This window comes from Chlamydotis macqueenii, chromosome 1 (genome assembly GCF_036417535.1).
Source record: "Chlamydotis macqueenii isolate bChlMac1 chromosome 1, bChlMac1.mat, whole genome shotgun sequence".
NCBI lineage: Eukaryota > Metazoa > Chordata > Aves > Otidiformes > Otididae > Chlamydotis > Chlamydotis macqueenii.
The window spans coordinates 38,429,606-38,444,984 of record NC_141556.1 but is presented as its reverse complement, the minus strand read 5'-3'; the positions used below and the strand labels follow the sequence as shown (position 1 = coordinate 38,444,984).

The 15,379-nt window shown below is 41.1% G+C and overlaps 1 protein-coding gene across 5 annotated transcripts in view; it reads left to right on the top strand.

Annotated features, from left to right (window-relative positions):
• Positions 1-12,594, top strand: part of SAXO6 (stabilizer of axonemal microtubules 6) — a 29,256-nt gene extending 16,662 nt beyond the window's left edge. For 2 of the 5 annotated variants that reach the window (XM_086748944.1, XM_086748934.1), the window contains 6 exons: positions 671-949; positions 1,907-2,055; positions 2,176-2,303; positions 4,394-4,646; positions 5,401-5,469; positions 11,228-12,594. In XM_086748944.1, the coding sequence (XP_086605070.1) occupies positions 671-949; positions 1,907-2,055; positions 2,176-2,303; positions 4,394-4,646; positions 5,401-5,469; positions 11,228-11,376 (1,027 nt within the window). In that variant the 3' untranslated portion in view covers positions 11,377-12,594. Of the gene's footprint in view, positions 1-670; positions 950-1,906; positions 2,056-2,175; positions 2,304-4,393; positions 4,647-5,400; positions 5,470-7,716; positions 9,031-11,227 lie in introns of those variants that run through there. The other 3 variants (XM_086748960.1, XM_086748952.1, XR_015258684.1) reach the window with 2 other exon arrangements.
• The last annotated feature ends 2,785 nt before the right edge of the window (positions 12,595-15,379 follow it).

Here is a 15,379-nt window from a genome sequence, read left to right as displayed (position 1 = left end):
CTTATTTAAAAACAGTGTCTTGGATGCCTCTGCAGTCTGTTAGACAACTGCATGTGCACTAGTTGTCGTGTGTCTATATGGGAGAGATCTACCCATTTGCATGATTGTAGCCCAAATAAGGGCTGGGGGATGACATGTAGAATTTATTACACTATAATGTGTGATATTTAGTATGGTGTAAATTTTTTGTTTACTAGTTTGGTTTTTGCCTTACTGATCGCCTTACTGATCTCATTTCTGTGCACTGGGCTGATTTGCACTGATTTCTGTGAGAGTTGAGAGTTTAAGACTTTCGAAAGTTGTGCCTAAAGAGGAGTCTTCTAAGCTACTTGGCTTTCAAAATTGTGCCATCAGACAGTCCCTATGCAAGGAACTAGTTATTTTTTTGAGCACTTCTGATAATCTAACTTGTTGTTTCAGTTGGAAATAGAGGCCTAATTTTAGATTCCATTTTTGGAAATGGTAATTAGAAACAATTTTCATAGAGTCTAGTTTGAAAATGGATTGTGCTTGAACATCAGTTAAAATCATTCGTCATGTCAACAGTACCACCTTTTAATATTTGAGCTGTACTTTCGGCAAAGGGCTGAACTGGATGAATGTATTCTACATAGGCATGGGTATATCATGCAAATCAGTGGTATGAAACATTGCTTTCTTTCTTACCTAGAGTTTCTGAAAAAGAGACTGCACCAAGCCCCAAAATGCTGCAGCACCCTGACTCCAGAGAACAGCCACACCAAGACAGCACTGAGAAGAAAGACATGTCAGATGCTTTAACTGTTCCAGTCAAAAGGCGTTTAGTTTGGGGTGAACAAGAAGGTACTGAAGAAAGGGACAATCGGCAATCAGCAGAAGAGAAAGAAAAACAAGATGAACAGGCTGCAGTTGTAGCTCAGAAGTTAGAAGAAAACAATAAGGATGCTAATGATGATAAGAAAATGGAAGGGTAAAGCTGAACTTTTTTTTGGTTTTTTTTTTGTATGTGTGTGTGTATATATAATTTTTTCCTCTAATATGTCAGAAATGTATAGGTTAACTCATTTTTGTTTTTAAATCAGATTTACTTAAGAGACTATAAATTAGTGTGACACTGCTTTTGTTTTTAACAGTATGATAAGGAATGGGAAAGTTCAAGACATTGAGCTGACTGATAGAAATGGATCTGTCATTAAGAATACTGGATTTCTAATCTGCAAGACAGAAGTTTGTGTGTGTGCCGTGATCAGCTCTGGACTTGGCTATGCAGAGCAGCTTAACAGTTGCATGTTATCTAAGCCTGCTTGAGAGCTAGAGATGAGGCATTCATTGCATAGATGTCCTCAGAGTGTCTAGCGTGCTGTGATAGGATCTGGTTCCTTGCACAGTGTGGGTGTGCTGCCGCCTCCTTCAGAAATACATCTGGAGGAAGAAGGCAGAAGTGGTAGTGCTGATTTAATAATCTGGGGGCTAGAGTAGTTACATAATTGTTGGATACTTGGTTTCGGTTCCACCACATTGACTGAAAAGAGTCAAACCCACATCCCTACCTGTAAGGTGGCAACCAGGTTCAAAGTTTTTCTGGGTGAGTGCTCCTTCCAGCGATCCTGTTGAGTCTCTGCTACTATGCAGCAATACATTACAGGTTTATTGACAGAGGGAGCCTGAATTTGCAGCTTGAGACTGTTTACGTATTTCATGCAGTTGCATAAAAAAAACGGCAAAACACAGAAACTGAGGCTCAGGGGCTGGAATCCAGGACTCTGCATTGCAAGCAGATGTTTTAGCTACAGGCTGGTGGTGTTTTATGGCCCTTACTGTCTTGCCTTAGGCTTCACTGTAGTAGTGTATTAGAAACAAAAAGCTTGAGTGCAAGGCTCCTGAGTCCTTAGCTAATCCTTTAATCATGTCTTATCTTTTTTTGCAGTGAGAATGCCTTAGTATTGAATTCTCCTGCAGCTGTGTCAGATTCTTCTTCTGTATCCTTGAGGACAGGCGGCAGGCTTCCTACTCCGAAGCTGAGAGCGCTTGGTGGAGCTCAGAGGACTCATCATGATCTCACTACTCCAGCTATTGGTAAAAACTTTTAAATGCAAAGCAGTGTTTCAGGAACTGAAAAAAAAAAAGACATGTATGAATTAATTCAGTAGATTACTTAAGGTAATAAAGCATTTTTCTCCTTCTCCACGACAATAGGAGGTGCAGTTCTAGTGTCTCCGAAATTCAAGTCTTCATCAGCACAGCAGAGAACACGAGGTTTAGGAACAGGCCCTTCTTCAGCTAAGCAAAGTGCAAGAGAAGCTTCAAAAAAAAGGTCCTTCCAGGTGAGCCAGAAAAGAGACTTATCATTATACATTTTAGGAATGTGCTTTTTAAGTAACTGTGAATAATTTATTTACTAATTCTTTTTCTTGAGTTGTCATTTGCCATTGTATAATTGTCGTGGTTTTGTTAGTGAGGGGGGGCCTAAGGTGGTTGCTTCTGTAGGAAACTGCTAGAAGTCGCTCCCCTTTCTTAAGGGGACTCGGCCGGGCCTAGGGCGGACCCACTGCTGGCCAAGGCCGAGCCGATTGGTAGCAGAATGTCTCGTGATAACGCCTCTGCGATAACGTATTTAAGAATGGGAAAACAGAAAAAAAGAGAGAGAAGAGAAGATGTGAAGAAGCTGAGCGGGGGCAGAGGTGCAGAGGGGGAGGCGCAGGCCTCATGGGCCTTGCAGGCCTCACCCTCTGGCCTCTCGCCAGGCTGCCGATTGGGCCCGACTCGGTCCAGCCCGGCTGCAAGAAGTGGAGAGGAGATGAGAAGTGAATAAGATGTAAAAAAGATCCTGAGAGACATCTACCAGCCTGTTGTGAGGAACGGCTGCAGATGCCAAGGTCAGTTCAGAAGGAGGGGGAGGAGTAATGCGACTCCTGGCCAAGATTCCCCTGCAGCCTGTGGTGACGACCATGGTGGAGCAGGTTGTCCCCCTGCAGCCCATGGAGGTCCATGGAGGAGCAGAGATCCACTTGGAGCCCATGAAGGACCCCGTACCGGGGGAGGTGGATGCCTGAAAGCAGCTGTGGCCCGTGGAGGGCCCGCTGGGACAGCTGTTCTGGAGAGACTGCACCCGTGGAAGAGATGACCCACGCCGGAGCAGTTCCACGAAGGACTGTGGCCCGTGGGAGGGACCCCATGCTGGAGCAGGGGAGGAATGTGAGGAGTTCTTCCCCCAACCATGAAGCAGCGGCGTAAAACAACATATGATGAACTGACTGCAACCCCCATTCCCTCTTCCCCCCTATGCCGCTCGGGAGGGGAAGGTAGTAGAGATAATGTTAAGCTCGGGAAGAGGGAGGGGTGGGGGGAGGTTATCTTGTTCTCTGTCTCATTATCCTGCTGTTTGTAGTAATAAATGAATAGTTTTCCCCAAGTCGAGTCTGTTTTGCCCGTGATGGTAACTTTAAGGATTTCTCCCTGTCCTTATCTCAAACCTCCTTTTCCTTATATTTTCTCTCCCTGTTCTCTCGGAGTGTGGGGGGAGTGAGAGAGAGACTGCGTAGTCTGGTCCGATCGGGGCTGAACTACGACAATAATTTTCAGCATCTGTGACTAAAAATGTCTGAATAAATAATTTTTTGGGGATATTAGGCAAAGTAGTTGAGACTATTGGAGTGAGATTGGAGCAGCTCCATTTTGGCTTTTTCTGCCAAATGCATGCATTCTGTTTGTGGGGCTTTTCTTTTTGGTGTGTAGTTTGGTTGGTTTTTTTTTTTTTTTTTTAAAGTTGCCTTCAGGAGCTGTTGATTTCCCAATTAATGTTACTGTAGCTTGCCACTGACTGACATAGGGCACAGCTCCAGATTCCTTGACTTGAAAGAAGTACAAGATGGGTAAATGTGCCATAGTAGTTTCATTCTCCTTTTCCTTTACTTTTGTGCTGCTTTTATTTTGCAGCTTGCACAGTTGCTAAAAGAAAAATAGAAACATTTAGGAATTATTTAACTGTCTTCCTCTCAAAATCGTGGAGTTTTTGTCAAGTTGTGCTTAGTCTGTGTTCTACAAAGACAGCTAGCATTTCACTGCATGCATCCTCTGCAGTAAGTTCTGTAATAAAGCAGACACAATTGCATGAGAAGTTGGTTCTGTTGTTTTAAAATCTAAGATCACACTTTTTTACTGTGAAGAAAAAACCAACTGCTTTTGGTTTGACCTGATTAGATTACTTTCGGACTATGTTAAACACTTGTATTTAAGAATAGATTTTCTTTAAGCTGTCTCACAAGCTTGAAGCAGTTATTCTTCCAGTACCCTCATGAGAAGTGTAACTGTAAAGCCAATGTTTACCGCGTATGTGAGGGTCTGTACTGGAAGGCTGCGTATGAGATGTTGAATTTTTGTGTTGTTTTTGTTTTTTCTTTCTATTGTGTTTTAGCCTGATGTGGAAGCTGTTTCACTCCTTATGTCTCCACCCGCTGGGCTGGGAACTTTGGATCCTCTGCCGCTTAGGCAGGATCAGTGGCCACCTAACAGTGTTTCTGATGAGCAAGTTCCTCTTGCTTCAGCCCATCAAGAGCGTTCCCCTACACCTCCTGTGCTGAAGTCAACCAAAAGCTGCTCTATGCCTTGCTGGAGTCCCTCTCGTCGTATTCAAGGGACTCTCAAGGATCCAGAGTTCCAGCATAATGGTGGGTTTTGTGTGTTAACTGGCTGTGCTAGAGTGCTGCAGGATGGAAATGCCTACTGTGCAGTGTTCAGGCCAAGAGAGTGCTGAGCTTGCTGCCTTACCGACTCTACAAAGAATGTGTTGTTTGTAAACAAAAACTTTTTCTATTATATGTTTAGTCTTGCTGAGGAAGTGTGTACAGCTCTCCACCTTAGTTTCAGATTCCACTAATGTCCTTGTAATTCTCGCGGTCTATTATCTAATTTTGTCTTACTAGTTTCAGTAAGTACTTATTTATTATGATGATTTGGTTTAGCATGAACAGTTGTAATTTTTAATCTTTAGGCTGCAACTGGAAGCTGTGACACTTTTCCATCTGCAGTTACCAACAATGGTGTGTAACTGGGGACCTTTATAGTGTGGTATTATTTTGCAGGAGTTGTGGATTTCTGAGAGTTAAGTTCCTTAAATATTTCTGCAGGATATGGAAACAAAAAAGCCATCTATAAAAGATTTATTGGATATTGTGAAAAGCCATTTCTTGGCAATTGTAGCATCTGCCAAAGATAAGTGCCTTGAGAAGAATAAACTGGAATAAGTTTATTTTACCTCAGCTTAGAGTAAAGGAGTCTCATGGAGTTTTTGGTATGTTTGCTATTTATAAGACTCATGTTTTGGAAGTAATTTTGTCACATTTTAAAATGTTTTAGAATGAAATATTATCCTTTGTCTATTTTTAAATGATTCAAAACTATGCCTTTGACTTTTTGCCTTAGGGAATGTTGGCAATCCGAAAATGAGATCTTTCCAGTTACCACTTCAGGAAAGAAACTATAATGACGAAGGTATTTCTTGTCCCACAGTATTATTGTATATCATGTGTATATTACCTAGATTAATTTTAACTTTTGCACTAATATGAGAGGTTTCTGAATGCAGTAAGTAATACTAGTTTATGTATTTGCATGGATAACTACTGCATTGTTTCATCAAAATTATTTGAAAATGTTCATCCTAGTAATAGGAAGTATGAATATGAAGGTATATTCTAGTATGAATAAACCATTAAATGTGGCTGAAAATTAAGTAGACCATTGTGGCTCAATATGGTTACTATAGCTTGCTGAGTTCCATACCTAAAATCGTTTCCTCTCCACATATTTTTTAAGCCTTTGTGTTGATAGCAACAAAAGCGAACTGCAAAATGATCGCAGCCCAGGCTGCAGTTGCAGTAACTTTGGATGTAACTTAAAAGGTACCAAAAATCTTAAGATAAAGACTTCAGCACCAGATAAGCAGCATAAAGTAATTACTCTAATTTTCACACCTGTTTCTCTGCTTAGTGTATTAGGGGTACTTATGGCATCCTGTTATTCCAATTGCAGTTGTGGGATTTTTTTTTTTCTTTTCTGTTTACTATGGACCTAATCTGGGGCAGCAGCCAGCACCAGTGCATCATCTTGGCCCTTTTGTGGGCAGACACAAATAAACTCAGTAGTGTGAGTCAGCCAGAGGCACTGTAGCCTCATTAGCTTGAGCTGGTATATGTTTGTTTCTTAGTGTGGTGTATGAGGTTGAGCTTGGTGCAGTGCTGTGCTAGTTGCAATCACCTGTGTTTGGCTCAGATTAGAGTATGGGCATAGCAAGTTTATATCTGATTGCAGTTTATTTATAAATATACCCCAAAGCAACCAAAAGCTTTTTTTTTCTGTACCCCTTATGCATCTTTGGTCCTTGGTTTTAACCAAGGTTCAGCCTGATTCTCTATTTTACTCATTGCAGTTGTCTGGAAAATGTGTGGGTTGTGCAGATGGCTCAGCCAAGTGTCTGTGTATCTACATAAAATACACAAAATCCTATAGTACTCTGCAGCTTCCCACAAGCTTGCTGCATACAGAGTCAATGCTGTAACTGCTGTTTCTTTTTCTTTTTCTTTTTTTTTTTTCCTATGAGCTGAGTGATGATATATGAGCTTTCAGAAACAGGTGCAATGTGCTAGCTCACAGGTATTTCATGTGCCCGTATTTATTCATGTACATGCAAACCTGGGAATTATTCCAATTACATGTCTGTTTGTGGAAGTGCAGTCAGTTTCCTCATACGTGGAATATAGTTGTTAAGCATTGTGTGTGAGCTTGTTTCAGGCTGTTTGGATCACTGTATTTCAATAATTGAGAAATGCTGCTGAAAAGTAAACACTGACAGAATACAGGTCCTGTTAGGATTGAGTTGTGGAATTATTATTTTTTTTTTTTGGTGGGGGGGTGGCTGGGAAGTAGTGATACAGTTCTTTTTAATCCATTGCAGGAGAACAGGTGTAATTGAGGTAATTTTTCATAGAGAGCATCTTGACAGAGCTGTAGCAGCATTTTAATAATGATGTTAAAGAAATAGCGTTGTACTCTATCAGAGAAGCAGCATCCAGGCTGCTTAATTTTAAGACTTCTGCTGAGTGTGCAGTGGACCCTATATTTAAAAGGAAAACCTTTCAAAAATACATTTTGAAAGCGTGCTTCTTGTTGTCTTTTTGTTAGACTTCCTGTTTTCTTCAGAAGACACATTTCTCCTAACAGCTTGTGGCACATTAGCTGGTTTTGGCACAGAACAGCTCTTTTGGGACTATAGGTTCTGATATTTTAGTGGTGTTATTCTAAGGTTGGCCACTTTGCTTGAAGTGGTGGGTTGCTCAAGAATATGTTGTTATGAGAGCCTGGTCTATACAGAGTTCAGTGGCAGAGGAATGGTTTCTGAGGTCTCCTGACGCAGGAAACTAAATGTAAAGATGACTTGGGAGAATTGGGCAGTTTCCCATCAGCTGATGGTACGGATCTCATTCTGGAGTTTATCAAGAGTTGGGCATGTAGCTCTCTTAAACTTACCCAGCATCCTCGTAGCCTTCTAGTTAGATTCTTCTCCAGCATATCAGTTACCAAGTAATAGAGTTGAAATGTATTGTGGTACTGTTTTAGCATCCACACTGAAAGAGGGCTTAAAAATACTTGAACTTTCAAAGTCTGCCATGAATGTCAACTGTATTTTAAAATGTATATTCAGTCTTCCTATTTACATTTTTCCTGTTGCTTTCCCCACAGATGACAGGCTGTCTCAGATTTCTGCTCGTTCAGCAGCATCTAGCTCACTTGCGTCTCAGATACTGGAACGAGCTCAGAAGAGGAAGGATTTCTGGGGCAAGACATAATCTCTCCCACCTGTTGTATAGAAACTGTTCTGTAAAATGATTTATTTTTTATGGTTTTTGGTGTACTTTTTAAATAATGGTGATTGTAGATATGCAGCATCCTTTCACGTATCACTAATATGACCCAATTTTTAGGACTTGCCATACCAATTTAAAATTTTGTTATTGAAACTAGTGTTTAAAATGTAGATCCCTTATATCTGAGAATTATGTCTTAATTCACTATGTCACAACAGCCATGTGGGATTTTGGTTTTTTGTTTTTTTTTTTTGTTTGTTTTTTACAGTCGCACCTCTTGAAACTGAGACAATTATTTTTTATGCAACCTGTGTGTTACTTTTCAAGGTATTCGACTGCAATCCTGCAGTATGATCTGGGACAGTATTGAGGAGCAACACCATCGTTCACCAACCACCTCAGTTGCTTGCTTTTAACCAGCTGTCATAAAGGCAACTGTGGTATATTTGTTTGTGTTGCTGTATGAATTGTCAGTACAACACAGTGCTGTAACAAAAAAGTTACTTTTACTACTTACTGCTTTTAACCTGTTACCAAAAAATTCCTATTATTTCATAATGAAGCTAACATGGAACATACAGGAGTTTGAGAAAAAGACATTTAGCCTTAGGGTTTGTTCATTGTCCACAGTTTTTTGGCCAGAATGACTTTCAGAGTACAGTAATGCAGTATGTCAGATGTACTGATGTGAACATTGTCTTTTTGTGGGCAAGACCCATGTTTAGTCTTAATTTCAACTTCTCTAGAAAAAGCAACCTCGGTCACCTTGAACAGTGGCCTTCCCCACTTCAAACTCAGGTGTATAGGAGTACTTGATCTCTTAAACTCAGAAGAATGTTTTGGTTTTTTTTCCTTGACTTTGACATTTTAATTACCTCTCCTTCTAGTTGCCTGTTTCTGGGGGACTGGAATACTGTTATGATTGTTACAGTGAAAAATGTTTGAATTATGCTGACAGCTTGTTTTATTTTTCCAAGCAATGCAAATGAGTTAATATGAAGTAGAGGAAATAGGTGGGTAGCAGGCAGTTTGGCTCTTCTTGTGTGACTGCAAGTTTTAATAATACTTCATTTGGAAATTTTATACAAGAACAGTTTGAATTTTGTACACATTTGCTTACATTTTCGATTTTGTACACAATTATGTACACATTACTGAAAATAAAAAAGGTTGTTTTAATCTGTTTCTATTCAAGTTATACTAGGTAAATTGGTAGAGCCTATTATGCTGGCAATTCTCTGTTTAGTCCTTTGTTTCACCTGTTCAGCTGAAATATCTGTGGACTTTTGAAGGCCAAGATGTTACCTTGGAACTGATCTTCAGAAAGAATAAATTCCCAAAGCTAGATACATTGATACTTGGAATTGTGACCCAGAGAAGGTGGGTGCTATACAGGCTGGAAAGCTGCAGTGCCCAAAGGGTCAATTCCCCAAAAATGAGGTGTTGATTTAAAGAGTGAGTGCTGTCCAGCACTGATCATGTTAGAAAACAATGTCTGCTTCTTCAAAAAATTCTGCGTTGCAGTGTCTTCCTACCAGTGGAGTTGTTTGAAACAAACCAAGGTATTTTATTTTATCTCGAGGTCTTCTGGAAATTATTCTGTGGTATACACTTAATATGTAAGTTTTATAATGGGTCAGAAAGTTTCTACTGAAAGGGAAGCTGTATTTGCGTGCAAAGGCCTTTATAAAAATTGCCAGTGTTCCTCTAGAATGATAGTTTTATGGTGGAAAACTTAATCGCTAAAAAGCGGAAATATTTTTTTTTTAGGAGGGAATGTTGCCGCAATGTGTTGTGAGTGGGTTCATTTTTGTGTTTTCTGTCCACATTCTTCATTTTCAACATCTTCTCATGGCCAAGAGCTCTCATCATCCATTACTTCTCCTCTGTGGTACCTGTAATTTCAGTTTTTTGAACTGTGCCCTCTTTTTAAATCTGTTATTGTTGTTTTTCTAGGTTTGCCTGGGATTCTTAGGTATCCAATGGCTCTGTCAGTTTTTGTGCAGGCCTGATTTTGAGGTCTGCAAGTCATAGATACTGTAACAGCATATGTGCTGGTTTTGCTTACGGTATTGCAGTGTGAGTCTGGTGCATCTGAGTAGCTCTTGAGTTTGTGAGACGTGTGCTGTATGGTATGTGTATGTTTATTTCTGCCAGGGAGACAATAGAATTGGTAAATGAAGGAGACATTTTTGTTGCACGAGGGTACAAACCCAATTTAGAGATGAGAATGGAAGCACCTGGTGTCCCACACATCATGACATTATTTCCCATCTGAACAAATTGTAGCTTTTGCCTGAAATGTTCTAATTGAGTTTACTTCTGGACAGAAGTATTTAAGGGAAATGTAGCCAAAATACCTCTTTGAGTAATGCCAGTGGAAAGCTTCTGAAGGATCCTGTTCTGTAGCCTCCAAGGCAGATAAAGAACTCTTCGTGCCTCCTTTCTGCTATTGTTGTTTATCTAGTTCAAGAGGGTTTTTTGTTTTGTTTTTCTAAATGTTTCAGACCAACCTTCAAACATGTTTCCTGTTGTGTTTTCCAGCAAGTGAACATGGAAGAAGGTTCAAAAGTGCACCCTTTATTAATAATTACAAATGCGTGCCGTACAGTGAATGTGTATTGTTTTCAGTCAAGGAAATCTTAGACGTCTTGAAGAGGAGAGACCAAGTAGATAAACAAGGAGGAAGGCAGTTGCCAATAGGAGATATATCTAAGGAATAAACAGCTTTGGGAGTTTGTCAACTTGAGGTCGAGATTTACAAAACCAGCACAGTCAGTAAGTGTTGAATTGAATGTTTTCAGCTCCTGTTCCCAAGTTGGGTATACCTGCTGGGTGAATATTGCTGCTGGGGATTCACAGCTGTCGACTACCTGTAAATAGCTGGCTCTTGCTCACTGACCACTGCCCGATGGGAAAACACCTTCCTTTACCCAATATTCCTGCCAATAAAGCTTTCCCTCAGCAATCCCACAAAGAGGAGACTTGATTCCAGTCTGTCGCTTCTCAAAAGCCTTCGCGTCTTGCCAGATAATAAGCCTGTTATTTGTCCGTGTCAAGAGCGAGCTCTCAGTTTCTTCTACTGAAACTTTTTTTTTGTATTAAAACAGTTGCTGACCTAGGGGGTAGAACAAAGATCTCCCTGTTCCCAAAGCTGTGGTCACTCTAGCATCCTCCTCCTCTTTCTGGCCAAATCGTTTGGAGTGGAATGACTTCAGCAGCGGGATGAAGCACCTTTCTCAGCACTTAGGCAATTCCCCCAGGGAGATTTGGATGTCCCTGGGCGTGAGGAGATTTCTGAGGATTTAGCTAAATGCTTACATTAGCAGCACAGTAGTAGTTAGGAATGCGTCGTTTTACAGCTCTGGGCTTTCATTTCTTTTCAGAGTCTCCATTTCCAGTGCCTTTCATGATGCATCAGACTTCTCTACTTAAAATGCTGAAATTACCCCTGAAATTCTGGATTGAAGAGTTTGAGAAGAATCAGTTGGGGCTTTCCAGCTATGCAGGGAAGTTTGGGAGAACAACCTCCTGAAAACAGGTTTACCTTCACCGACACCTTGCAGGTAGCCTGAGTTCCCCCTGCACTTACGGGCCACAGACTGAAGCCCAGTGTATGTTGCAGAAGGGTGAAAGGAAGCAAAGTTACTTACCAGCCGCCAACCTTTTCCTTCACTCACAAATTCTTTGAGTTCAGGTGCTAAGATGTTTTTCTTATCAGACTTGATCACTTTCTGGCAGACAGCAGTGAAGAAAAAAAGAAATTTCCAAGTACTATCTGTAATACTCGACGAGCAAATTTGTAGTACTTGAAGATGGGGCAGGAAGCACAGCTTCTTTGAACAATTTAGTGTGTGCTTATTTGCATAATGCCATATTGCTTCATTACATCTGCCTGTTCCTGCAAGGCTGAGGTGGTGCCTCGTGTTCTGGTATCAGAGCTGTTCTTGCCGTCTGGTAAAATTCGTCAGCAAAGAGCCCCATCACCATCTGATGCAAGTGGAAGTTTTGCCCTTGTTGACCAATTTTTTAGCATAGCCTGAAGCAAAATTGTTCCATTACCCAGATGCACACAAGTGTGTGATGAAGAAAACAAGCCAAATGGTAATTTTCACGTGAAGCAAACTACATTAATGTCCTGATTGCAGCAGTTATTCAAAACTTTGCAGGCAGGAGCCTTGGGAAGAGAAGGGAGGATGGTGGAGCTACAGTTAACTCTTTGAGGCACAGTCAGTTCTTTGACTTTGCTCTGCATCGAAATCTGGTGGGAAAGTGTTAATCGCATAGCAGTGATCACACCAAAATCAAAAGTTGGAGAGAGCATAGTGGATGGTAGCTAACTGGAAAACTTCAGTTTCATAGAAATCCAAGTTTTGTTTTGCTTTTTGATCTGAGTTTAATTCTCTGTGGAAGAAGGACATCTGGAGTTCCATGTTAAACATGCAAATGAACTTCCTAAATATTCCGATACTTACTACAGTTTGTCTGTGTCAGATGTGAGCTGACCTCACGAGGTTTCTGTTTCACAGGCTGTGTTCTACAGCTCCTGGAGTCACTGAGCCCTGCCTAGCAGATCTCAACTTGGCATGCTGGATGTGCTGCCCCTGGGAAAATCCTGAGAAACTCTGAAGGATGGTGCTTGGTGGTCCTGCAGCATCTTGTTAGGGTGGAAGACTGAGAACTGCAGAAGATTCACCTGGAGACTGACAGTCTTTTGGGAAGGCGAGCAAGGCCTGACAGTGTTTATAGCTTACACATCTTTTGCTGCATCAATTTATTTCATGCATGGAGCTAGAATAAAAATATAAGAGTAAAAGTACTCATTTGCTGGTATGAGCTTGGTCTTTGCTAGGGAGTTTGGTGGACAGTCATGGCAGCAAATCCTCCTTAGTGCAGACAGTTCTTCAGTGGAGGGGAGAAGGACAACTGAAGCTTCTCACTTCCCACTTTCTTCAGAGGTCTTGATAAAATCTTCTGGTAAGCGAGCATCAGGTGTGTAAATGTGACTGATCCATGTTTATGCCAGCTTACCTTTCCTGAGGTAACTAAGGGAGTGACCTGTGCAGGTTTTGAGTGGGCATCAAAGCTTTTCCTTAAACTGTGTTTGTATCTGATACAAACACGAGTTCCCAGAATGCTGCTTTCATGAGGGCCGTGCTTTTCATGTTTCCAGTGGGAAGCCGGCTCCAGCCTGTTTACTGTTTTAACTTACACGACATGTGGCTAAAAACAGATAACTCAGGAAGACAGCATCCTAATTGCTAGGCTGTGGCTGTTTTGTTTGGTCTCCTTTTGTCCCCATAAATCTCACATTCTTGACAATAGTTCCACTCCAACAGGAAACTCACTGACTCAGAGGTTCCCCTGGGAGATGGGCAACAGCATACCCTTGGGCTGGGAAAGGGCTGGGCCATGGACTGTTGGCTTCCTAGGGATGGATACGAACTAGAAGACTACTGTTAACAACATGGGAACTGTCACCACCTTCTCTAGCAGCCCCGTTATACAGAACATCTGCGTGGCCAGAGGCTCACCTTCAGGAGATGATTTTGAGCTCAGAGCCTCAGTGGAAGTGCTGGTGTATGGGCAGTGTCTGGGCTTGTACAAATACTTCACCTTAAATAATGTTGCTTCTCTTCAAAATGGCTTTATTTAACTACTCAAGATGGTGTGGATTCATTACGTGATAAAACTGATGGTACTTGGCAAATCAAGGTGCGTAATGCTGCAGATATTTCGTAACCTGAGTAACTATTTGCCACTGAATTTTGGATTATAAACCAGCTTGCAAAATTCTGTTCCCAAGTAGAGTGGTTTTCTTTGAGATACACTATGTCAGTAATTCCACTTTGCCATGTCACTGAGTCACTGCTGTGCAACCACACCACATTAACAGGAAGCACAGAAGTTTCAGTTCACCTGATCTGACTATTTGCAAGAGATAGTTGGATAGATGTAGGTCACTATATAAAGTGGCAGAGTCTCGTAAAACATGCGTGAGTTTACACTCTGAATTAAAAGAACGAGCCGACTGGTGGAAGGGTAAATAGCAGTGCCTTTGGTGGCGTGCAGCTGCATCCACCGAGATGTTCTGAATTATCTTTTCTCCCTGGGATGTTCTGAGTTATCATCTTTTCTCCTGTCTGCATGAGCTAAGTGATGGCTCGTATCAGCACGTCTTATTAAAACTTTTGTTTATGTTTTACTGATTGTAAACAGCAGTTTACAGCAGTTGTCTGCAGAGGCAGGACCACTGGACTAAGATCTGTTGTGCTTCTGTTTACACCGGGGTTGTTTGGTTGGTTGGTTTCGTATTAATCACCAAATCCTCCCGGCACTGCGGTAAAAGTTACGAGATCAGGGGTCCTGGGGCAGCGGTGGTAGCGCTGGTAGGATCTGTATAATGTAGTCTCAGTGTGTCTTTGGGGGACGCTTTCTCCTGGACCTCCACTACATGTATGTTTCTGAGGTGAGAATAAAGTTATTTAAACCAAGGGGGTTTTTGTCCCAGAATGTAATTAAAAATTAAGACTGCTATGAACTATTAGTCCCCTTCCACTTAGACTTTTTATGATATGAAATACCAGTTTTATGATGTTTATTAAATAGCATCTATGTAACAGAACCAAATGAAGGTCAGAAACAAAGATGTTTGGTGAAATATCAGATATATAAGCAAAAGTGTTGCTGTTAGGGGAAATGTGTTACTCACTGTGTAACAAAATTGTTACTGTCAGGGAAGGTAAGTGAATAGCACATCCTCTGCAAAAACCCTGAGTCAGCAGTGTCTGTACCAACGTCTGACACAACGGCCTTTTCCAAAGTCGCCTAACACTCCCAGGCTAAGCAATTTTAATAATAATAGTACTTCTCCTTCCAAAAGATTCACAGTCTCTTACACAACGTTAAACCCATCATGAAAAAAGCAAAAATACAATAATCAAATGCTGTATGTCCTCCCCCAGTCTCTGTGTTGATGTAATTTGCTCCATAGAAAATTAATCCCTTCTACCATTCCTAATGATCATGCCCAGAAGACACTTGCCTGTGTACTAGAGTGTTTCCATAATGAATGGCTAAATCACAGAAAAGGTTATTATCAAGTTTTATGAAGAAGAATCAACTTCCATTACTGGTGTTTTCATTGCTGGGCAGCGAGCTGACTGAAATAAGGCTCTACTGGAGCTTGAGTGGAAACATTTTTAAGTTTGCTTTCATCTTTTTAATCTTGAAAGTCTAGACAAAAGCAGAGAAGAACTGAGATTAAACGCAATGAACTAGCTCAGAACTGCTCACAAAAGTGAAGGGGATGAGTGTGACCTGAAAGTTGAGGACGGATCCATATATATTGCCTGTCCAGTTTTAAGCACTACGTGACTTGTGGTCTGCTTGTGCAGATATTTAAGGGGGGAGAATTTTGTCACCAGGTAAAAGACCCAAGAGGATGATAGACAGGCTTGCTTTTCCTTGTGCCTACTCTTGGCAATGTTTCTAGCCCAGTGTCGGATCCTGAGGATGTTTCTGATAATGCAATATAA